Genomic DNA, 25,839 nt, shown 5'->3' on the forward strand with positions numbered 1-25,839 from the left:
GCTATAGAATGGGAAATTTAAAATGGAAAATCAGAATGGGATGAAGCGTCCACTGAGAAACTAAAACCCATGTGTCTTACAGCAAAGCAATACTAGGTAATGGTTTTGAATAAATTGTAGCTGAATAGACAGTTATCTCCACAGCTAAACAGAAGAAAAAAGATCACCAGCATCAGTTTACTGCAGACACATGGCGCAAGGTATCCCGACTTGCACTGTTCAAGTACCCAGTCTTCTCCATGATGATGAGAACTCATCTTTGTAAACAAGGTAATTACAGTAGCTCTAACCTATCCAAACGTTATAAGAGAAATTAGTAGCTAAAATGGAGAAGTGGATTAGTACAAGACTGTAGATTAACAGAATAACTACCTAAATGGGAAATTATACATTTGTGCAGAAATAAGAAGTACTAATTTATAGGGATACTAGTAAGTTTCTCAGGAATCAGAATTGGAATTTATCTGGGTTTCATATTTTCATCAAAATACTGCATCAAATAGGTAATTTCTGTAACACATTCACTAAGAATTGTCAAAGTATAAGAGAATCAGAAAATCCATAGTAGAAAAGGGATAATATATAATAGAATAAAGTGCAAGGAACTGCATTTTAAAAATAATACCAAAACTTAATGCTATGAACAGGGAATTTATCACTTAAATAAAATAGAGAAGGGGTGATTTGTCAATGTGGCTGTAAGATGAACCAGGAGAGAAATTTCTAAGTACAGAAATTTTACTGCCGGTGACCCAGAGTTGAAAGAAACAATCTTTTAAATACTGCATAAAGTTCTGGTAACCATATTCAAAAAAAGATTTACTGAAACTAGAAAAGGCCCTGAGAAAAAAAAACATTGATGATTAGAGGGAATGGAGAAAATGTTTATGTAGGAGAAAAAGTTGAGAGAATGTCTGGGTTTGTTGATAGATACCAAGGAGGAAAAGGACCTACCTAAGAAAATGACAGTGATGGCTTTGGGATACACGTATATAAACCAACCATGACTAGACTTAGAGTATAAATTACAAAACAGTTAAGATAGACATCAGAAGAAGACTAGAAATACCTTTCCAGTGGAAGCTGTAATGACTATAAATAACAAGTTTTAAAATGAGATTTAGTAATTAAATGGAATTACCTAATTGTGTGGTTTCTTTCTAGCAGGGGACTAAACTAGATAAACTGAAACTTCATGGGACTGTGACCTCTGTGCTATGTTGGCTGTTTCTTTTTTAATAATGGCAAGACAAAACCTGAATTTCTTCTAGAAGAATGGCATAATCTATATAAAGCCCTTGAATGCCTGCTGAATTGTTTTCTACTCTGCTCTTTACACATTAATTAATATGCTTATCACTTTCAAGTATACTTTGTCCTGACTTATTCAGGAGTCTATGCCTTTTGCAGTTAATCTGAAGAATTAAGCTACCTATATAAAGTAGCTCATCTTACTCCTCATGGTGTTTTTCCCTCTGTCAATCAGTACGTTGCTCTAGTCACCAGCATTTTGAGGTTCTCTCTTCAGCCTTCTCCAGTCTTACTTAATGAAAGCAATTTTCTTTCATCTGCGTATCTCAGCCACTTAATATTCTATATCTTCCCTGAACCATTAATGAATATATAAACCCTATGACAGTATGGTACGTCTCACTGCCGACCTTTTGTCCTGCTCTGAGGTGACCATTTTATTCCTTCTTTCAGTTAACATACTGAAATCAGAAGCAAGTCTTTCAGTCAATATATCCTTCATTTCACCATTTGTTGTGGTCTCTGCTAATTGTAACCTCAGGCAGTACCTCACATCTTGCCTTTTGAGTGCTTAGTTTGCTCAGTAACCCCATAAAGTTTGCTCAGTAACACTATAATAAGCATCTGATTAAAGATTCTTGAACCTTGATCTGAAAAAGTTAAGGTGCTGTGAATGCAGCACAGGGTGCTGTGAATCCAGCAGAAAGACTGCAAGTGATGGAGACATATATATAGCTGTTAATTTGCTTACCTAACATTTAGACATTATTTACAGCATAAAAGCCTGATACTCAGAATGCTATATGGCATTTAGTTGGATTCTAGTAATTTTGAGCTTCATTTTCCAAACATAGGTTCTATTTCTGTATTGACATGCAAAAGGATGAAAAAATACCATTGAGACTCTTCACTTGGAGCAGTTCTAAAACATGCGAAGGAGGATGCCAAAAAATGTGGAGATGGAGGGAAGAACATCAGAAACAAGGCCAGCATAGGAAATAACGCACAGCTATTTGGTGTGAAATATATCAGACAATATATGTTGCTTTAAGGTTGTAATGTTAATTTATTACATAGAATACACTGCTTCACACAACAGAAATGTATCAGTTATTTATGGGGATATATATCTGCCACTGGACTCCTAAAAATAATTGAAGAGTGCTTCTAGGTTTCCTACCTGTACTGCAAACCCCTTTTGCTCCAGATCTAATTTCCACTTCCCCTCCATGTGCCTTCTGTCCCATGGGGAGACACGCAAAGCCTCTGGGCCAAAAGGGATTTGTGTCAGCCTTTAATTAGGTCCTCAGTCTGGATAACCAGAGGATCATGATCCAGGGCTTATCGTGGCACGTACATGCCAGTTAGTCTAGACTCAGTCTCCAAGAGTACAGAATGGTCAAATTCTCATTCGCTAAGAGAAAATTAACACCTTACTTCGTCAGGTTTATCTCTGACTTCATTGACATTGAAGCAAGGTACTATGAGGTGTTAGGGATTAAAATCTAATATAAAAAATTAAATACTCTTCCTAATCACAACATACGTTAAATATTTTCCAATTTTATATTTAAAATCTCTTACTGAAAATTGTAAACCATATATAAGTGCTTACTACACACAAATAATATTAAAAAATGCTGTAAACAGGCATCCAAAATAATTGTAATAACAGATTGAAAGATCCTGAAACATATTACATACGCCTTGGATTTTCATAATACAACGTATTTACAAAAAAAGCAAACAAAAATGACATGGACCACCTTTTAAGTACAGAGGTTAAAGAAGAACGCACAACTAAAACCTGTAGTGTACTTAAATCATTTTTAAGAGTAAGAGGTGCTGCCTCAAAAGGGAATACGGCAGGGGGAGGCAGGAAGGCCATTGACACACAGGCTCCCCTCTCCTTTTCTGGTATCCTCTGGGTAAAAGAGGCAAACTTCATTTGAGGTCTGGGTGATCCTACATACAGACTGAAAGATCTCTTTACTCACAAAAATATTCTGAAGTTGACCTTTAAAAACTGAAATAACAATTTGATAATGTTAATCTATATTAAATTAACACAAATTCTGTTTCCTACTTTTCATTGTCTTACAGCATTTGAATAGTATTTCCTACTTTTCATTTCAAATTAAACGTTTCAGTTGATTTTGTTCTGGAAAAAGCATTTCTACCGAAAGGCAATTCTCAAAACCTTTCTCAAATGTCATGAAATATAGGAATCTTATCTTAGAATTTGGGAGGGTATTTCAAATTTCAGTCCTCTGTTCTAACAAGCAGTAGTGGTTTCTGTACAAAGGAGATGGTTCGTATATAACTGAGTATCTCTGAACAGATAATATTTCGGGGAAAAACTGTTTTTTAACCAAGAAATCACTGTCTCAAAAGAACAGCTTTTCTTCCTATGTTGGGTCCCATAGAAATCTAAGTAATGTTCTGTATTTCAGCAATGAAATATTATTGTGATATATATTTGTCTAGGTCTGGGCTGTATTCACATTGGGAGTTTTGTTGGGTGGGGCATTCAGCAGTTTATTTTGTGCCTTTTATTTTCTGAAGATGTTTTCACTAATCTAATGTTATAGAAATTCCAAGAGCTCTATTACAAGTCTTTCTCATCTTTACTGTTTCCATTGTCCATTGTACAAAAGCAAACAACTTCTTCTTCTTCTTCTTCTTCTGTAGGAAAGGCATTTTCATTTCTCAGATTTTCAGAGGCATTATGTTCAATGTTATTTAAAGAAGTGTCACCCTTCAGAACTGTTTCAGAATGACAGGTTTCTGCTGGATCTGCCAACATGGGAGAACGTTTTTCTCCAACAATGTGAGTTAGGCTTGTTCTTAGGGTTTGGCATATTTTTGGCTTTCTATTGGATCGCTCACTATTCGTGCCTATCACAAGATCACTGGGTATGCATTTGGGCACATTATTTTGACAGTTGCTGACTTCCATGGGTTTTACATTCATATCCTCCATAACATGTAACTTCCCTAAACTGCTTGAGTCTTTCAGAGTTGAAGATGCAAGTATTCCAAAGTTACTAATAAAATCTAAGGTGTTATTAGCATAAAACTTATTAAAAATATTATTGGCAATCTTACTGATACAGTTATTCTTCAGACTCACGTGATTATTTTTGTCTGTTATTAAATCTTCATCTGACCATTGTAAATGTTCACTCTTTTTGGCCAACAAACACGGGCCCAGCTGGTTCTCAATATCAGATGCCTTTTGGTAGGCATAGCCTCTCTGTTCCTCATTAATTGGTGTTACTGTCACCATCAGTATTGGACAATGTTGGCCACATATAGCATGGAGTTTATCCAGTGAATCTTCTTCCTGAAGAGCACTTCTGTTAGCATTACTAACATCAGTTGGCTGAGACTGTATGGGGTCATCACTTAAAGGTTCTTCCAATGGATGCACCCTGTTATCAGGCAATCTAAATTCTACAGATGTAAAGGCTGGAAAATTGTTATCAGCCTGCTTGGAAAGATGTGTGGAAGTAGAACCTGCCATGACTGATGGTTTTATCTTTTCTTTGTTTGCTGCAGGAAGGGAAGTGATCTTACCATTGCGGCTGGGTTTGCTTTTTGTACTGAAGTCATCCTGAAAGGGGTCTGAATCACTGTTATGAGGTATGTTGAAGTAGTTGCAAAAGTTTTCAGAGGGTTTAACCATGTCTTCAAGTTCTGAAGAAGAGATTTCTTTGAGGACTGGATACTGATTCAGATTGCCAAAGTGCGAGTATGGAACATCATCACTGTTAGTGTCAAGGACTGTGTCAGTTGATGTTGTATCCAAATTACCATACATTCCAATCCGTTCAGGTGGTGATCTTCTTATCAAATGATTTTCTTTGAGAAGCCATTTGCCTTTATCTATCAATATTCCTTCATCTTCGTTAGCTTGTACACAAGGTTGACAATGCTGCTTTGGAGATTCCCCTGAACGGTCATTTGTATAACTTGTCTTTTCTCTGTTAAGAGGAGTCTGTGGTGTTGGTAAAGTATTTTCTCTTCTCAATATAGTGTCATCTTCTTTTATGTTTACTGGAAATTCTTGTGATGGTAGTGAAGAATGTGACAAATTTTCTGCAGAACAAGACTTAGGTTCTTGAGAAAAATAAATGGTTTTTTCCACCACTGCAGTGTGGAATTCTTCAGTATCCTTTTGAAATACTTTCGACATATAAGGAAATCCTTTGTGAAAGTCAGGCTTAAATGAAGCTTCTGTCTTGCCATAAAGTCGTTCAATAGTTCTTTTTACATAGCCAGTATTATAATGTTTTTCAAGCACTGCTTCCTCCCCACTTTCATTGGTCAAATCACTGGATGCTCTAAAATTATAATCACTCTCTTCAGTATCTGGTCTGTAATCTGACCAGTCAGAAGTAGCAGGACTTTTTAAGCATTTTTTTAATTGAGGAGTGTCTGAACACATTCTATTCTCCAGTTCTTCTACTTGCAATTTCTGTTCTCCTTCGCTCGTATCACATTCTGTTATTTGTTTTGATTCATAACAAAATGATAAAGGAGAGACTGTAGATAACCTCTCAGAGGTTTCCTCACAAGTTTCTGCATCTTCCTTGTCTTCCTGTACAGAACAGTCCTCATTATTATATTCTACAGAGGTTTCAGCATCTAGTTTAAGTTGGTTATTTGCGTTTTTGTCATCACCTGCTGACTTTAGATCAACTTTCTCGTCTTCACTTTTATCAGTAGTAACATGTATAATATCATTTTCACCTTCTAACTCAGAAATATCCTGATCTAAAATACAATTTTTATCACTAGAAGTTACACTGTGAGCTGTTGAATTAGGTTCTACTGAAGTTTCTGACTCTTCATTGGTGAATGATGTATCAGTGTTTTTATCCTGAGATTTTTTATATAGGTTATCAGGCATTTCTTCATTTTTTTCAGGTGGCTCTATAGCTGATGCAAGGCTACAGGTATTTGAATTAGTATTGGCATATTGATCATCTAGCTGTGTTTTGGGAGCACTCAAGTCTAAAGTCTCTGTTTCTCTACAGAGCCCTTCCTGTATATCAAAACAGCTTTCTAATTCACCAGTTAATTTCAGAGCTTCTTCAGAATTTACACTGTCCTTTGGAATACAAGGCTCAATTGATTTTCCACTTTCATGCAAATGTATACCATTATGAATTTCAGATATGGGCATATTCTCATGGCAATGTGTGGAGTCCTGTCTTCTGAGTTCCCTCCCGAACTGTAGTAAGTTATTTTCTGTTGATTGTTGAAAATGTGAGAAGGCAGCCTTCAGTTCATCAGCTTTTTCTATGACTGTAGTTTGTTTCAGAAATTGTAACTGTGTAAATATTTCAGAACAGCTACAGGTAGTTTTTTGCATATCATCTTTGATTGTCCCAATCAAACTCTCTCTCAGATTCAGTACAAGTAGCCAAGCTAGGAGGACACTGGAGGAAGAACCAAAAGCTGAAGGAGAAAGATCTGAAAGGCTGCAAGCTTTTCCTATACATCCGTTATGTTCTTTTTGGAGACCAAGCAAAGCTGATTGTAATTCATGCAGCAACATGCTAGACATGCAATTTTTCTGAACATCAATTTCCATTTTCTCATTGATAATCTGAACACAATCAACTTGGACAGCAACTTCAGACTTTCTATGACATAGGTTGGTATCTTGAATATCAGCTTCTAACATCTTTTTACCATTGTCATGTGTTTCATGAAACAACTGTAGCTTACCATCACGGTGAAATTCTGACTTTAGGGAATACTTGGCTTCTTCTACTATAGTTGTATTAGCATGAATCAAAGAGTCGGGTTGTTTTTCACCTGAATCCTTGGCTAATTCTTCTAAAGTTCCCAATTCACAAATAGGCTTTAATGTTTTTTTCATTAGATTATGTTCAACCAGATGGTTTTTTCCAGTTACATGCACTTTATTTGTGATAAATCTTGTTTCTTTATCTATAGAAGCATCAGTGTTTTCTTTAGGAAAATGACAGACGTTGCTATTCTCTACATTTTCTTCTCTTTTATTTATAGGGGGTAAGACAGAATTTGGTAACAAGTCTTTCAGCCAAGTTTGGACATAGTTTTCAAGGGAATGCTCAACAGCCTCCTCTTGAAAATCCTCCTGTTTTAGAGCCTCTAGTGTAATGGCTTTTTCTGACATATTTAACGTACTTGCACTTTTACTTAGTTTCTTCTTCAACCCCTTTTGCTTTTTCTCTTTCTTTGATGACAAATTTTCCAAAATATTCTTTTCGTTTTCTTTTTCAAAGTTAAGGTTCTTTGGCACTTCTGACAATGGCTTTGAAATCACTGATGAGTTAGGTGTCTGTTTGAAAGAACTGGTTGTGATGTGTGTGCCTTCCTTCTCAGTACTCAGTGTATCCTGACTGTGTTCAGACTCACCGTTTGAATCAACTGTCATTACACCATCTTCACTCTTTGCAGATGAAATGATACTGGTTTTTTTGCCTGGCTTCAATTTTACTTTGGCCAACTTGTTATTTCTTCTTGGTTTTTTATTAGATGATAATCCATTTTGTTCCACTGAATCCTGGTGATAGAACTCATCTTCAGGACATATGCTTTTGTCTGAGTTGACAAACCCATCATTGTCCTTTACAAAAGAATCTGTTCCTTTTTCCTGAGGCATTTCAGAATAATTATCCATAGCCTCTGTTATGGAATCCTGTGTGGTTTTGCTTGTGATAGGCATTCCCTCACTTTTAATTATCTCTGAAATGTCTTCATCTTTCTTGTTTTCATATGTATCTTGCTCTAGAAGGTTAGGCGTTTTTCTCTTCTTCTTCTTTTTAGTGGGGGAAGATGCAGATTGGCTGTCATCAATGAGATGTGTTGCCATCACAGATTCAGTCCTGACACTGATCTGATTCTCACTTTCAGTAACAGTAGGAAAGAATCCAGCTATTGGATTTATTTTCTCAGTAGGAGCTTTATTACATGGAGGTACCGTCATCTTCACCTGGCTATGTCCAGGACAGGCTGAATGCTCTGAATCTTGAGGAATAGGTAATAAATCAGCAGCATTGCATTTTGTTTCTTCTTTTGACTGACATAATTCTGAATATCTAATGAAAGAACTCAGTGATCTTTTTATTTGTTTAATATCAAACCACTGATGTTAGATTTGCAGGTTGATACTAAACTATTAAATGTACCTTGTTCCACAACAGATTTCTCTAATATATTCTGTACCAATTCATCCTCATCAGGCACTTCTGATGACTTCCTATTTGTGGTTTCTATTGAATTATTGGTTTTGTGGCTTACTTTAAAAAGCATTTCTTCTTTTATATTCTCTGAAGAAAGCTTTAATAAATCATTGTCACTCATCTCACTACACTTTGGATTACTGACACTTGATTTTTTTCTGCTTGAATGAGCCACCATGCAATACTCAGATTTATTTTCTCTGTCCTGTATTTCCTCACTGTAGGAAAACTCTCCTATTGTCTTCTCCTGAACCTCTTTCTCAGATACCAAGGTGACACTTTCAATTACTGCTTTCTTTTGTCTAATACGCCTTGGCCCAGGGGTGGGAGGCCTATAAAAGCGAGGCCTGATGTTATCCTCAGGTACATTGCTTACATCTAGATCTGCAGAATTGTTCTTCTTACAGATATTACAACCAGCAGTTTTTATATCAGATTCTGATTCTTTGTCTGACACTTCTGCATTAAACTGCTGTAATAAGTCTCCCTCTTCTTTATTGTAGCTTTTCAAAAATGGAGCATCTTTTGGTTTTACATGTTCTGATGCATTTATGTTGGATAAGCAGTCTTCTGTACACATTGCAGAGTTGCAAATGGTGGCATTTTTGTCTTCAGAAAGGCCAGCACGACTCACAGTGGTTGTCCATTTAATGGTTTCTTCCTCTTTAATTTTGAATCGAACTTTCATTTCCACTGTGATACTGCCATCTTGATTAAGGTGAACAGATTTCTCAATGTCATCTTCATACTGTGTCACAGATAAGTCTTTGCCAGTAACTGACTGATTTCCTCCTATGCCATTATGACTGTCAGGAGCATAGGAAGAATCTGAGTTGTTATCATTTGAATTGTTATCATTGCTGGACCCTTTATCAGAAGAAACTGAGGATATCTGAGATCTTGAGCTAGAGCCCAATTCAGCTCTCGCTACCAATAATTACATTAAAAGAACCCAAATTCATTCAGTAGGTGGAAAGTAGAGCAGAGAAATATCATGCATAAGGATCCAGATGGTGAGACAGCAGCCAGGCAGCAAAGGAAGAGAAAAGAAGAAAGGAGAAAAATTAGTACAAACGAAGCTAATGAAGTGTGTTTATTTTACCAGACTATTAGAAAACAAAGAGAAAAACACGGCTAATCTTGCTGTTCATTTTAAGAATTTGTTAGAGAGAGAAATATAACAAATTTTTAATAAAGAATCAAGCATCTAACTACTTTTCCACTTAATTTTATTTTGCAATAAGTTCTTTCTAATGCCAGAGCTATAGTCTTATTTGAAGCTCTAAAGCCTAAAAAAGTACTAAATACTCTCATTTTATACTTAGCTGGGAGCTGAGCTTGCCTTGAACCTTTCAAGGGATTCACAGGCCCTCACTTGTTTGCGCTTCAAGCTACCAAATTTACTTCTTCTTCATGCCTTAGCGATCATTAGTATATCATTTCCTATTAGTCCTTATAGTTAGTGCTAAAATGTGTCAGTCAAGGTGAACATATATCTCCCTGGGCTTAATCCAACAATCTACAGCATATGAGTAATTACTCTGAGTAGTGTCACTGACATATGAATAAAAGGTTCAGAGCCAATCCCCTGGACTGACTTACTATAGAGAAGTAAACATCGAAGCACTTGAATTTCTTATAAAATCTGAATTTAAATCATAACATTCTGACATACATTTTATGCTACAGTACTCTAGACGATGACACAAAACTCAGTAAAGCCAATGAGAATACTTCCAGACTTCAGTGAATTTTTAGTATAGCCCAATATGTGTTTGCATACACATTAAATATTCCCAAAATATGTTTTGATTACTCTGTAATAACTTGGCTTTCAAAAAAATTATATCTCATTTCTCTCTAGCATTTGTCACTGAAGAGGTGAGAGATAGAAGAACATGAGATAAAAATAAAGTTTTGCTGTCTTCCAAGAAGTTCTGCATGTGCAAGGGAAACAGAGCATGTACACCCACACAAAGGCATCCACAACTGTTACTGGTACCTAAATATATAGGAGCCACCATTTAACAGAAAAGTTTCACTTGCAGAAAGGTATTTTAACACATTTAATATTAACTTATCTACATTGCTTGAATTTAAGCATTTTTTCTTTGCTCAAGTAAGTCACAAACGGCTTCATATCGAGACTTTCACAGTTAACCTATTACTATTATAGATACGCGTCTATAATTTCAGGCAGAGTGCCCTGCAAGTTTCCCAGGCATATGCTTTACCATGAACTGAGTCAGAAATAAAAGTTTGTACTAATTCGTCTAACACAGACCAGACCTTATGCTTCTGAAAGTAAAAATCTCACCTTCTCTGTCTCAGGAAATGGAATTGGAACAAAGTGCCTGAAATTTGATTTTTCCAGATCTCACATCACCAATGATGTCTCCTACACAGGATACTTCTGAATTTCTCAGGTTAAAGACAAAAAGAGGTTGTTTTTTCTCTCTTTCTGTAATTGTTCTTAACTAAGGATTAGAAGAGGGAGTTTATCAGATTCTTAGCTACTCACATTTTCTAGCATTACAAGGCTCAATCTCTGGCTCAAAGCAAAATTTGGATAGGACTTTTTGTTTCTACAGAACCTTCATTCTCAAAATGTTCCTATTCATTCTCTCTTGACTCATTAGTTATGCTCTGCAAACAGCTCTCAAGCTGTGCAAGTCAAAGAACATGAAGGTTGAGAAAAAATAAAATGAATAGTTTAGTGGGGACATAATAAACTGCAAGGGCTGTGGAAGAAATTCCTTCAAATAAATGGAATCCAAGTGTCTTATGTATCAATGTGCTCCATGGCACAGTCAAGATTACCATGGAAAGTCTCATTACAGAAGCAATTAACAATGTTCCCTGGGCTCTCCAGTACAGCATGCAGCTGTATCATGAGTACAAGCTACCTCTGGGTTAAACAAGTTTCTCCCTAGACAGTACCTCTGCCCTACAGGATGCTCTAATGCCAAAGACTCCCACACGAGCTAAAGCTCTGGTATCACAGCATTTTGTTTCCCTCAACCTCAGGCTATTCAGCTAGCCTGTCTTTTCTCCAACAGCTCCTCACTTTCCTGATCATCCACTGGTCACTTCACGCTCTGACTGACCTTGTCAGTAGAACAACTCCATGAGTAATCAAAGGGAAAGTACATAGAATCATAGAATCACAGAATCATTTAGGTTGGAAAAGGCTTTTAAGAGCATCAAGTCCGACCGTTAACCTAACACTTCCACCCCACCAATAAACCATGTCCCTAAGCACCTCGGCTACCTGTCTTTTAAATACCTCCAGGGATGGGGACTCGATCACTTCCCTGGGAAGCCTCTGCCAATGCTTGAGAACCCTTTCACTGAAAAAATTTTTCCTAATATCCTAATGTTTTTTATATCTTTTCCCAAACTTAACCAAAAAACATATATCACAGCCATGAGGATATAGGAAAAGATGACACTGTTTAGACAAAAAGCAGCTTCAAAAACTTGATGAATTTGTGAGTGGGTGGGTGCTGCAATGTTTTTCCTGTTTATGTAGAACATGGGACATGGAAGAAAGTGAAAGTCATGACAATGACAAGTCAAACCTCCAGCTGCTAAGGTAAGTTCTGAAAACTGCACAAAAGTTTTGCTCAGGAAATTCAGTCAGTTAAGAGCCTGAAGTAGCCTGTGGCTTCTCTTTTACCACTGCTGTTACTAACTGTGACACCAAAAAATTAATAACGATGAAAATCAAGTGAATTAAAATAAAAAATACTTGTAGATTTGCATCCATGTTCTAAATAATTCTGTTTGAAAGAAAATACGCTTACTAGCTGAGTACTTAGCAGAAACTTACATTTTGAAAAGAACATTAACACTTTGGTCTTCCTTATGCTTATAGAGGTGTCAGAGCAGATATAAACAGTTTCAACTGGCCTTTTTGAATATCCTTGATCCTACTAAGATCATCATGGTTTATGTCTTATGCTGAGAGAAATAAAGCAATTAATAAAATACAAATGAATTCAAAGAACTTACTATTTTCACTTTCTGACTTGGCATTTGCTTTTGGGTACACACGATTTGCAATTCCAAGCAATTTAGCAGGCCGTGAATACCCAAGAGAATCATAATTGCTTCGTTTAAAAGGCTCTCTCCCTGCTGCGACTACAGCTCCAGAGCACAATATCAGGGCCTGAAGATTAGGAACCTGGAAAAAAAAAAATAACATTAGATGCTCTGCCTTAGTAACCACAAAAGTAATGTAAGAGATTTATCCCTTTCATGCTTTAATATCTCTGCTTCTTAGTCTCTACATTAGTTTGCAGCAGGCTATTTAAACATGTATCACAGCACGGAATTAATTTTTCAATTCCTATAAGGAAATTCCTATCTCTGTAAGGGTATGTCTTGGTATATAAATATATTTTTAAAAGACTGCAAAAAACAACTTGGATCCAGATCAAAATTTTCTTATGATTTAAGTGTTTGCATATGTGATTTCATTTCATCATTGTACAGTGACTGTTCATAGCCGTGAAATAAGAATATGCATTTGGAGGTAGGTTTACACATGAACACGTATTTGGAGGAAGAAAGAGGAATTCCAGAATACAACACAAGTACTTGACCTGTACTGCCACAGAGGATAGGACAGAATCACAGAATAATATACGTTGGAAAAGAGCTCTGGAGGTCATGTAGTCCAACCCTCTGCTCAGAGCAGGTCTGGCTGGATCACGGTGCTCAGAGCCTTGTCTAACAGTTTTGAATTTATGTTCCAAAATATATTGCAAGATAGGTCTTACAGACTGCACTTCACTGACTTATAGCTGATATGGACAGTTTTCCAGCCTAATACAGAATTTCACAAAAGGGAGGGTAAACACAAGATTTCCCTTGAACACTTGGAGTTCTGCATGGAATTCTCTCTCCAGGTACCTGTTAGGTATAATCACAAGTGTTTTTTGTGGTTAAACAGCACACAGGTACAATAGTAAGTGAGATAACATTATATAAAACAGCATGTGAGATGAAAATCATGGTTACCAGTTCTGCGTCATCTGGGTTTAGAGGTACAGAAACTGATCTGTAGTTTGAAAACTGTAATAGATAATCAGGTGTCATAGTTCCAAGTCATTAATAGCAAACCACTCTGCATTTATGTGAATGATAAAATATGTGTGGCTATTAGATGTTACTTATATTTTTAAAACATCAGAAGTCTCAGATAAACATCATTAGGACTAAAGGAAGTTTCTGTGTAAATGGGTAAAAACACAGAATTGAGAGCATGCCTGAAAAGAGGCCTTAGTAAGAAAAAGAAGTGGTTTTTTCATTACTTAAATTAGAATGTCCTCACTTACTTCTCTCTGATTGCAAGATTACAGTCTACTTCCTCCAAGCTAGTAGCCTTTCTGAAGGGGAAAAGGCATAGAAAGGAAGCAGCTGAAATTCAGCACATCAAATCTAACACCAGGCTGGTGTCCCAAGTTTGTAATTGATAAAATCATTTTTTTAATTAAAAATAATTTAGAAGCAATCACAGAAAAATTGTCAGTTCTCGTCTTTATTCTCACCTTTCTGCCATCAGTGGTATACAGTTTCACGACTGGATATTGCATTAATTCACTCATATAATCCAGAAAGGCCTCAAAGGTTTGTGTATTTTTCTTTCCCAGAACTATGGTGCGCCTGAGTCTTACATCCCCATTTTTGAAAACGAGCATCTTTTTGGGAGTTGTTATTTTGCTTTCTCGATGGCCAAATCCATCTTCATTCTCCCTCGCTAATCGTACAGCTCGGCGACGAGTGCTGACAGGCCTACTGATCTGCCAGGGCAGCGGCTTCTTGCTAGCCTGTTCCAGGTTGATGGGCTTCATTTTCCTCTGATGGGAGCAAATATAAGATTTTCCGTCTTCAAGATCCTCCAAATTGGTGATGTTGTGTCTCCCTTTTGGTGTACTAATATTCCTTACTCCAAAAGGTAATGGGACCCGTTTGGATAAACTATCTAGCAAGGCATCAAATGTTTTGTAAGACCGGTTATTAATGACCATTTTGATCCCATTAAACTGAGGATCTCCACTTTTATAGAAACAGATCCGTTTTGCCACGACAGGTTCAGTAACACTGAAATGTCGCGTGGATAAACTCTGTTCACTCTCAGAGGAGTTTGGCTGATTCACTGAGTAACTAGTTGAAGGTGTCTCACTCATTCTGACAGCAATCTGGAAGAGACAGGAGATGGATGTAAAACTTTTCTTATGACTAGTTATAACATGGTCTTCATTTTGAAAGGTGCAGAAAGAGAATTTATAAGAAACCAACAGCAGCAAGTTGTGCCAAAAATCACTGGATTTAAATGGATCCAAGCTGTTATCTCTAAATTCCACAAAGACTCCAGTACTGTCGGATTAAGTTAGCATGGCTCTACTTGCAAATATTCCCAAAACTCTCCAATGTAATTTCAAATCTCTTATCATTTTGGTACAAGAGACCTTTCCTTAGAAGAGTGTACTTTGTCAGTCCAGAATGATAATTAGATGTTTTCTTTCTTGAGGATGAAGCTAATGACAACATTTCATATTTAAGATATTAGCAAAATCCTTATTAGGAGGAAGCAATTTGTGCCTAGGCATGAGCCATAATCAGTCCAAAATAACAAAACAGAAAGACAATACAATTCATTGATCGCATATACTAGTTTCGTAACAGGGCAAATCCATTGGAGTCAGAGAAAAGGGCCCTGATTTAGAATCATAGAATCATAGAATCACTTTGGTTGGAAAAGACCTTTGAGATCATCGAGTCCAACCTTTAACCTAACCCTGCCATCCCACCACTAAACCATGTCCCTAAGGACCTCATCTATCCTTCTTTTAAATACCTCCAGGGATGAGGACTCTACTACCTCCCTGGGCAGCCCATTCCAGAGCCTGACAACCCACTACACTGTAAGCCATACCCAAATAAGGCCCAAAACATGTTTTACAGTTAAGTTGCATGATAAACTGACACAGCATTTGCTTTTCTATGATAAGTTTTATATTTCATGATATGTAAACCACTGCCTTTAAACTGAAACATTTAAACATTTAAATACCAGTCTTTTAAATAACAGATTATTTCTCACAACTGTATCAATAGTCTTCATGCTTGAAAACAGAGCGCACTCACTCCAATCTTTCCACTTGAATCCAGTCTACATATAGATATTGCAATGACAATCCTTTAAACGAATAAAATCGCTTTATCTTACTGATGGGCTTGCTTTGACTGGAACAAAGGGTAGAAATGATGAGTCGACTAATCAGCCTCAAGGAAGCAGTTTTAGTAGCATTTTACTGCAAAGCTGTATAGCAATCTCAGGGAATATGTTTGTCTTCAAAATAATATAAGTTAAATTCTTCGACAATGTCACCTTGTTGTAGCTGCCTTATTAACTAATGGAACAATATTCTTCTGGCTACCGCGTATTTTTCTTAACGAAGCTACGGAAAACTATATTTTGAGTATTTTGCTACTACACAAATCAGTTCTGAAATTGGTGAGAAAATGTTGCTATTCTTCAAGACAGTCAAGGTTTAAACGAAGTCAGATTGACAAGATTTTATCTTACTGTGTTCTTACAGCTTTTCCAGTAATGCACTGTTTTTAGCTTGGGTGTTCTGCCTTCACTAAGAGGTAATAACTTTTTAAATGTTCATTATTTTGAACAATGATCAGAGCACAGGATGAAATGTCTCCTTTTAATATATTATTTATGCTGTAAATTGTACTCATTCTAAGTGCTAAAACTGAAAATCAACCAAACAGGTCTGCACTAGAAGGATGTACACAAAGATTGATCTACATAATCACAATTCCATTTAAAATTAAAAAAAAAAAAAAAAAAAAAAACCAACCAAACAACAACAACAAAAAAAAAACTCAAAACCTGTAAGTATTTAATCAAGGAATATGCAGGAAAAAAATTTCAAGCTTGGCTGCAGCAACTTATACAACCTAGTCCACGATGGCTAGTGAAATGGCTTACTTTCTGTGGTAGGGAGGAGCTCCACTTCAGTTGAAATCACTGAGAGCTATAGTTGCTCATCTGTTCTGACACATCTATTCTTTAGCTGCTTAAATTTCCATTAGACTTCTAAACTAAGAAGTTGGCAGGTGAGTTAAGACTAGGGACACAATTTGAACCAGCCATTTTATGCTTCAGGTGTCATTCTGTTTATATTGATATTCCCAGAGGAAATCCATAAGGGCATTTTTACTTCTAGCTGCAACACAGATTTTCCTGTTCTCTTTGCAGAGGAAATGTTCTGCTCCAGTGAAAGCAGCAGTGACAGTAGTGAAGTTCTTGAGTGAACTGAATATCACGTTACCCCATTTAACTGGCCAAGAAGACTTGAGCTCGTTAACAGAGTCCAGGCCAGGATCTCCAGGGAAGGGGAGAAAACTGTTAAGTCATCATCAATAACAGCCAGAGACAGAAATGAACAGACATAGCTCCTCAGCTACTCTGTACTTTGACTTCTCACCCTTTGTGAAATTGGAGAGGAATTTCATCTATCTGTATGATTATTCACTATTACAGGAGATAAAATAGGTGAATTTTCTCATGAGAGTACTGATAATAATCACTTTTTTTTAACAAGTGATAGGACAAGAGGAAATGTCCTCAAGTTGCACCAGGGGAGGTTTAGGTTGGACATTAGGAAAAATTTCTTCACCAAAAGGGCTGTCAGGCATTGGAACGGGCTGCCCAGGGAAGTGGTCGAGTCCCCATTGCTGGAGGTATTTAAAAGCCGGGCAGATGAGATGCTTAGGGACATGGTTTAGTGGTGGGATGGTAGGGTTAGGTTAACGGTTGGACTTGATGATCTTAAAGGTCTTTTCCAACCTAAATGATTCTATGGTTCTATGATTCTATCTGCACTTTTGAATTACCCTCTCAGAAGTAAGTTGTTCTGGATATTTGTACTTGTGTAAAACATTCCATTATGTAAGTATCAGCATTTGGATGAGCAATACAGCATATTTTACACAAAACTAATCATTAAACTGAGTTTTGACACTGAGGAAGTAACAAAATTCAAAACAAACAAAGAGAGAATACACATATAAAGGAAAAAGACAATTTTTATTATAAACATGAAATAATTTGAATCCGCAAAAGTAGTGAAGAAAAGGAAGTTTTCCTTCACAAAACAAAAAATTAAAGATAGTTTTGGCAGAGAACTGATGGTTGCATAGCACACCATGTATGAATACTTTCTAGTATTAACTTTAATAGTGGAAATTGCTTACGCATCTTTCAGATACCTTATAATTGCATCTTATAAATAGCAGTCATTTCAACAAATGAATAATCAAAATATTGTAGAATTTACTGTTTCATACTACAGGTGATCACACTGTAATAGCTTCATTTAGTCTTAAACATTGTATCAATTTTCATACTTAAATTATTTTATTCTAAAGATAAGAAATAGCTGATATCACATGATACAGAATGTCTGTTAAGATATTTCAGCAATTACAATGTTAAGGTTTTTATTCTGCAAGAAAATCAAACAGAATTCAGAACTGAATCCCTTTGCCTGCATTCTCATAAACAAAACCACTCAGTCAAAGTTATGTACAAAGCTGCTAAATTTTATAAAGACACTAAGTAGAACACATTTTCTAAATATGTAAGAATATGTCTAATGCCGTATAGCTGGTAAGTATTGCATATAACATCATCATACTCACCCACAGTCACGTCCTATGTAAATAAAAGAGTAGTTAGCTTGTTTTCAGAGATTTGTAAATTGTACATGTGATTGTCTATGCCATAGAACATGAACGTCCTTAGTCTTAGTCCAAGTGCGCTCAGCTAGAAAAAACATCATGATCCATTTGCTTAATCTCAGCTCATGTTAATCACCAGACCAGGTTCACCTCAGGTAGCCATTGTTCAGATCAGAGTGTCTAACATCTCATTCAGAAAGTCCTCTTAATTATTTTAAACTCTATTTACCTTCTAAATATTTAATTTATATAATTTTCTGTTTACTTAGATTGCTGAAGAGACTCGCAGAACCACATAAAATAAAATTGTGGGTGGGGAACGTAGGTCATCTAATCTATCTTCTTATCAGTGTAGGGTTATGCTCCAAATTAAATTCTTTAGTGATATACATTTTAAATACGATAAAATGGACCATCTACCACTCACCTTCTGAGACTATTTATTAACTCTCTTCTGGTATTAATTCTTGCTTTTGTTCAATCATTTGGTCAAGATCATCCATTTTATGCTAAAGATTCTCCTGTATTTTCTCTGTTCAGATATCACAAAGTTTCACAGTTTCTTTCACAGTACTCAGTAAAACACAACAGTCTGAAGGAGCTTTGTCATCCATGAGGCATTCTTTGTTTCAACACATTGGAAAAAGGGCAATGTAACAATTATAAATGTGTGTGAACATCGTTTATGAAGAGACGGGAGGATTACGTCTAACTGCAGCTTATTTACACCACAGAATGCGGAGTTTTTTCTTTTTCCAGTGGAAATACTATGTCCCTGGATGGTAACTGTTCAATCTAAATTGCTGCCAGATGTATAATCTGATTTGGAGCTTCTTTGCTTAATCAGGATTACAGCTAGCTCTCAAAACTAGCTGTGTAGAACAGTAACAAAAACACTGCTCAGTAGACACTACCACTGCATGCCATAATGAGGTTTTAACTATTTTTCTTAGTAGAGAACTCAACATCTATAGAAGTTTTAAAATACCACTTCAGTTCCACTTCCATAAGATGCATAGGCACAAACATTAAAAGATAATATTGTGCAGATATTTTGCTATAAACATTGCTTTATTAAATATTATATTAATAGAATTATTTAGGTTTTTTAATTTTAGCTAATGTACTTCTTATATTCCAGTCAGTATTTGGTTGTTTACACTTGTTCAGAAGATGAACAAGTGCAAATTCTGTGTGAGTCTGATGTCTTATAACTTAACTGCTTATGCAGGAATTTGTATAGAGTTGGTTTTAAGTGCAGGATTTAAAATATCATTGCTACCCTCATTAGCTTTCCAGCTCATGCAAAGCCATTTTCAATAACCAGCTAATCCATCAGTAGCTTCCATTCCACTAGAATTTGAGACCCAAGGATAATAATTCTGGGACCTGGTGAAGATGATAAACAAGTGTCACCATTTGACAGTGTGAATGGCCCTTAATTCTCTAAGACTTCAAAAGGCTTGCAAAGCTTCGGTCCAGACATATGTAACTTAAAAGCTCCACTGTGTCCCTCCTTGTACTACAAACATTCCATATATTCTGAAAAGATAGAAGAAATCATCAACTTAATAATAAAAATAGCATCAATAAGAATTTGGAGAACAGTTGTTCTTTTTATATAAACCATTTGCAAAGAAAATTTTGGGAATATAAAATTAGTCCAGAAAATTTAAGAAGGCAAAATCAGGCCACATGAGAAAACATATCAGTGATTAAAATTGTAATTGTAAGCAGGATTACAATTTTCTGGGTTGTTTTCATTCTCAGTTTTCAGTTACATGCCTGTCTATTTCCAGAACATCTTCCAGTTCTCAGTTCTGATACTAAACATCGCATTTAACCTGTACTCGATATCCCTCTTGGTCCTATTTTTTTGTAAGCCTTATTGACTGGTCAATAACTGAAATTAAGACCATATCACTGTGACACAGTCACTAACTTCAGTTCTTGTCTCTTATTGAAAAGAAAAGACAAAAGCTCACGTTTGGCTCTTTGTGAACTCAGTGACAGGGAAGTACAAAGGATCTACTCTAATGACCACAGACGTCAGCGGCAGTTTTCCGTTCAATTCCAAACGGTGTCCTCTAGGAGGACAGCAGCATAGAGACAGCCAGTTGAAGGTCCAGTGCCTGCAGTTAGCCTGCAATGCCATTCTGTACAGCAAAAGGCCTAGGTCAAGCACCCTATGCAAATATTTGGCCTGCAGTCCCTGGGCTGAACCAAAGCTCAAGTGGAAGTTTTCAAAGTCAAGAGAAAGTTTCTAACTGACCCCAAAATTAGTTGTCCAGCCCAGAAAAGTACAGCATCAAAATAGTTGTAAAAAAATATTTTGATCATTACTCTTTCTGATTTTGATTAATTACTCCTCCTTTTCTACGGACTTTGCTCTAATAACTGAACTGATTAAATGCTACAAGTACCGAAGTATAACCCAACACTTTCCACCTCATTCTATGAGTCTTCAGTGTTTCTCAAGATCAGCATCATATCCAGGAAACTGATGCCCAAGAAAGAAAAAATGTTAGCAATTACATTATCACGTTTGCTGATATATTCTTTTTTCCTTAGCAGATAACCAGCATCCCAGGTTGAGAAACATAAGCAACCTTTTCTGCAGCATTATCCTGAGCCAGAGCAGGGTCAGAACCGTGTGCAACGTGGCCCTCCCTGCTGGCAATCCTATGGCTCTTGAATGACACCCTTTGTTTAAGTCGGAGCCATATGGAACAGCAGTTGAATATTTGTATCATTCAAGCGTGAGTCACTTCTTTAAAATGGGCTGTTGCTACATCAGTTAAACTATTACTGTTGACCTCATGCCCCAAGAAAGTGCTGATAATGGGCCTTATATTTCCAAGTCCCTTCAACCTCTTATACCTCTGCTTTTTTTTTTAATTGGACTGCTCAGTAAGGTATGGAACTAGGAAACTGCTATCAGGCTAAAAAGGAAATTATCACATTAGAAGCAGGGGCCTGGGTCAAGTTCCCTACAGTGTGCCCAGCCTGTTTACATCCTTTCCAGTAAAGCCTTCCAAAAAATGTGCCACTACTAATATGTTACTACTGATAAGATTTTGAGCCATTGCATTACAACAGTATTTTAGTGTTTGATATACATGAACTTCTTATCAAGTTAATCCCCACAGACTTTTATTCATTAAATTCCCCAACATAGATTTGATAACCAACAGCTGGGGATGCAGAATGAGAAAAAAAGAAAAAGTATGCCTCTGGGGAGGAAAACAAAATAAAACCAGAGCCCTGCTTTTGAGAGAGCTCTGCCTGGAGGGTTAGGTGGACTGCAAAACTCCTGTTTGAGCTGTTCTGGTTTTTGACCACCACTAAATGTAACTCAAAACTGAATGCCTGTGTGTGTGTTCAGAAGACAGCTTCCTCTGGGAAATTTCTGGCCTGGCAGAAGTACAAATTGTCTCATCATCTTTAAGTGGGTTAGAATTTAATTCTGGTGTCTACGGCTTGTCTCAGAGTTAAATGCATAATCATCCTCAGCTTAGTTTTCTTTATTTTCTTGCCTCAGGTGTATTTAACCATCTACACTTACCCTCTGTTCTGTAAGATATACCAGCTAAGGCGAAGGGTCAGCCATATTTTTATTTTTTTTTTTTTAATATGGGCATCTGAAGAAAGAGCCATCCTAGACTACTTTTTGCTTTGTTTGTATTACATCTACATAATTCACTGCAGTGATATGTGAATGCTTACAGAGCATCTCAAATTCTTTAATCTGGAAAAAGAGTGACACTAGAAATTTTTCCCTATCCCTAGTTTTCTTCTCCTACAACATTTAAAAAATTTCTTTTCTCCCTTGAATATTTGCCTTCATGACCCTCACAGCCCTTTCACCATATTAGTAATGCAGTCACCTGTGCTGACCTTAACCCACAATGATTTGCAAAAAACAGTTATGTTAGAACTGACTGTCGATCTAACTGGTGCTGTCAGCTTATTAAAGATTGACTTTTGTATTGCTTAGAAAACTACGCGGACCTTAATATTTTACTGAAAATTTCACTCACTAAGACAGCTAGGGTTGTCACATGTTTGGGGTTTTTTTATACTCTTCTAATTTCCTTGTACTTCTTACCAATCTGTTAATTTATGACTGTAATTCTTTGCATCTCCCAAAGAGCATGGTCAAAGAAAAGGATTAGGCAGGCAGCACATTAGTTCCCTGGCCAATCTGTTAACAGCTTACCTTGAAATGTAACTCCATGTGCCTCAGTTTTCCTGTCTGAAATTGTGTGCAATGACTTTGCTAACTTTTCTATTTCATGGAGACATTGTGAAGCATAAGCTAAAGAAATCTCATGAAGCTCCAGCAGTGTAATTGACTATGAGGGACAGACCCTTTGGTTCCTCATGGAGAATATCACAAAGTCCTTTGCTGGGTCTGGTGTTATTTTCTTGATGGAGTTCAGAGACTGTTTTTAGAGAGACTGAGTTCATAAATTGAGGCAAAGAAGGGAAAAAGACAAGACTTAGACATATTATACAGCTTTTCCTCCTACAAGCACTTTAAAGTCTTTGATCAAAATTTACATCTTCAAACACTTGCTCTGATCTGCTGCCTACTCCTGTAGGTGCCCAGGTTCCTGAGGCTCCTAAATTGCTAACAGTATAGCTTTGCTGCTGAGCACGTGTACAACCATTCCAGCTCAGACAACACTAAGCTGCTTATTGTCTTAGCTTTGGTGCAATGCACAGCTCATCACTGCTTTGCCCATCTTGCCTGAAGAAACCTGACCGTCCCCTCTTACAGCCCAGGCAGCAAGCTGTTGTTGTCCTCCATTCCTCTAGCTACAGTTAAAGAGCTCTCTTACCACCCCACAGTTCCCTGCCTGATTTAGAGCAAAGATTTAAGTCCATATATCTTAGTTTTCAAGACAGTGAACTAGCTCAACACTACTCCCCCTCCTATCTAGGTTTTCTGTAAGACTGATCTGCCTACATCTAATTCCACAACAGGCTACAAATGCCCAGCGGTAACACACACCTACCTTTAAGCCTGGGTTTAGATACCCCTTTCTTTGACAGACATGGAAATAATATCAAATATGGACCCCATCTAAAGGCCCTGCATCTACCCAGTGTTCAGGAGCCAAGACATCTAACTCAAACCTGAGGATGCCCGGAGGAAACAAGCCGACCGCCTCCAGTGTTGCATCATTGTGCCCCAATCCCCAGTACGAGTCTAGCTTACTCAGTTGGTAGGTGCAAGCAAAAAGATCTGAGAAAATACAAGCACTATTGGGCTATACTTGGCTGCCATACTTGCAGTACTAGATGTAAAACATGGAGCTGAATGCATACTCCTAAAATCAAGGCAGGATTCCCACACAGAGTTTTAAACCTGAAGATGGTCACCACTTCCATTACTGTAACCCTCCAGGATACTTGTTTTTTCCCCTTCTGCATTTATTCTGCCTTGCACTTATATACAAATGTCATAAGTAGCTATTTCCGCATATGCAGAACTTACACACACATAAAAACTCTACTCAGATACCTTCAGTTACTTTTATATCCTTTGAATCACATTGTCATTTTTCACCATCTTGAGTGTATATTCCCAGACATTTTATTGTAATAAAAATACATTTTTTATTTCTTTTGTACACTCTCTTTCATTTTATTTTGATTTGGAATTACATTCCTCTAAACTCCCTCACATGCAGGGCCAATATTTTACCAAAGGACTGACTTTATACATATATTGAATTTTGAGCCAATTAGATACATGATTTCTTTTTTTTCTATGAAAACATCCAGCCTGTATTTCTGCATTGTATTTCTGGCATCGTGCCAGTTTCTAATCTCAAGTAGCACTAAGAAGTGACATTAGATGGATAAAGATTTTTGGACATATGCTCAATCAAAAATAGAAAGACAATGTCCACCTCCTTCAAAAATAATCAAACCACCATATTTCCATCTATCAATCATTTCCTCCATCTAAATAAAGCCTCAGATGTTGCCAATATAAATTTTTCTACACACAGTAATACTTATTAAAAATTATACATATCAAAATGGTACTACTTGATTTTAAACTTTTGATAGTAAGATGATGTATTTATTTTTATTTAATAAAAATATTTTGGTATTGATGTTATTAATTTTTAATCAAGTTATAATTAATTTACCAAAAGCAATAAAAACATTTGTAAGTTGGAAGTCTGTGAGTTAAATACATGACCACAGACCAATGGAAAAAAGTATTGCTGCTGTCTTCAAGCAGTTCTATCAGTGCCCTGGTTTTGGTTGGGATAGAGTTAATTTTCTTCCTAGTAGTTCTTCCTGTGTTTTGGACTTAGCATGAGAAGAATGTTGATAACTCACTGATGGTTTAGTTGTTGCTAAGCAGTGCTTACACCGGTCAAGGACTTTTCAGCTTCCCCTGCTCTGCCAGGTGCACAAGAAGCTGGGAGGGGGCACAGCCAGGACAGCTGACCCCAACTGGCCAAAGGGCTATGCCAGACCATAGGAGGTCGTGCTCAGTACAGAAACTGGGGGGAGTTGGCCAGGGAGCAGCAACCTTTGCTTGGGGCTGGGCTGGGCTTCGGTCAGCAGGTGGTGAGCGATTGCATTGTGCATCACATGCTTTGTATATTCTTTTCTCATTATTATTATTATTACTACTACTACTACTACTACTACTATTATTTTGTCTTCCTCTGTTCTTTTATTAAACTGTCTTTACCTCAACCCACAGGTTTAACTTTTTTTTTCCAATTCTCTCCCCCATCTCACCAGGGGGATATGAGCGAGCGGCTGCATGGTGCTTAGTTGCCAGCTGGAGTTAAACCATGACAATCAGTAAAAAAATAAGAAGAATACTTTAAAGATTCATTATGCAAGGCACTGAAATTAGAGTAGATAAATTATTAAAATTTTATTTTTTTTAAAAAAAAAAGCATACATTGGCAAAGCTCTAGAATAAGTGACCCACTAATATTTTTTGCTATCTCTTAAGTTCCTTTAGTCAAATAATTTACTTCATGCATGACACAGATACAATCCAGTACATATAATTTGTAATGGAAAGGAGCTGTTCATTTCCGCACGTGATCAGACTGATCCCCAGCATGATTCCTGTGGTCATTCTCCTGTGCAATAACATCAGAAAGCCAAGGAAGAGCAGATGAGTTAACTTAGAAGACAATATATCACTTATCATTAAAAACTAAGAAGAGGTCAGTGTCATGGAAAGGTCTGTCTGTCAATACAGTTTAGTAATGTTTGCTTCTGCTGCTCCATTAAGGCAGAAAGTTGATGTATTTTTGAGCTTTCTCCCTCTTACTGCTGTTATCCTTCACTTGAGAGAAACAAAAACTCCCTTTCTGTCCCATCAAATGTTACTTTTTGACATTTTCCCATTATAAATTTTGTCAGGGAATCAAAATCTCAGAAAATTCATAAACTGAAAATAAAAAAAATCTCCAGTTAATTTTCAGCCATAATATTGAAGTGTTTAAAACTGTACTTTTATTTATTTTAGATTTTGAAAATATATACTCTCTTTCTGCTTTTGCACATTCTATTCATCTCACTTCAG

General features: G+C 36.7%; 1 protein-coding gene across 1 annotated transcript in view; it reads right to left on the bottom strand.

Moving 5' to 3' along the window:
- Positions 1-14,686, bottom strand: part of RP1 (RP1 axonemal microtubule associated) — a 180,939-nt gene extending 166,253 nt beyond the window's left edge. The window contains 3 exon segments of the mRNA XM_035895877.1: positions 12,503-12,678; positions 14,048-14,241; positions 14,278-14,686. Of these exon segments, the coding sequence (XP_035751770.1) occupies positions 12,503-12,678; positions 14,048-14,241; positions 14,278-14,686 (779 nt within the window).
- Positions 14,687-25,839: the final 11,153 nt, after the last annotated feature.

This window comes from Egretta garzetta, unplaced genomic scaffold (assembly GCF_000687185.1).
Source record: "Egretta garzetta isolate BGI_Z169 unplaced genomic scaffold, ASM68718v1 scaffold36, whole genome shotgun sequence".
NCBI lineage: Eukaryota > Metazoa > Chordata > Aves > Pelecaniformes > Ardeidae > Egretta > Egretta garzetta.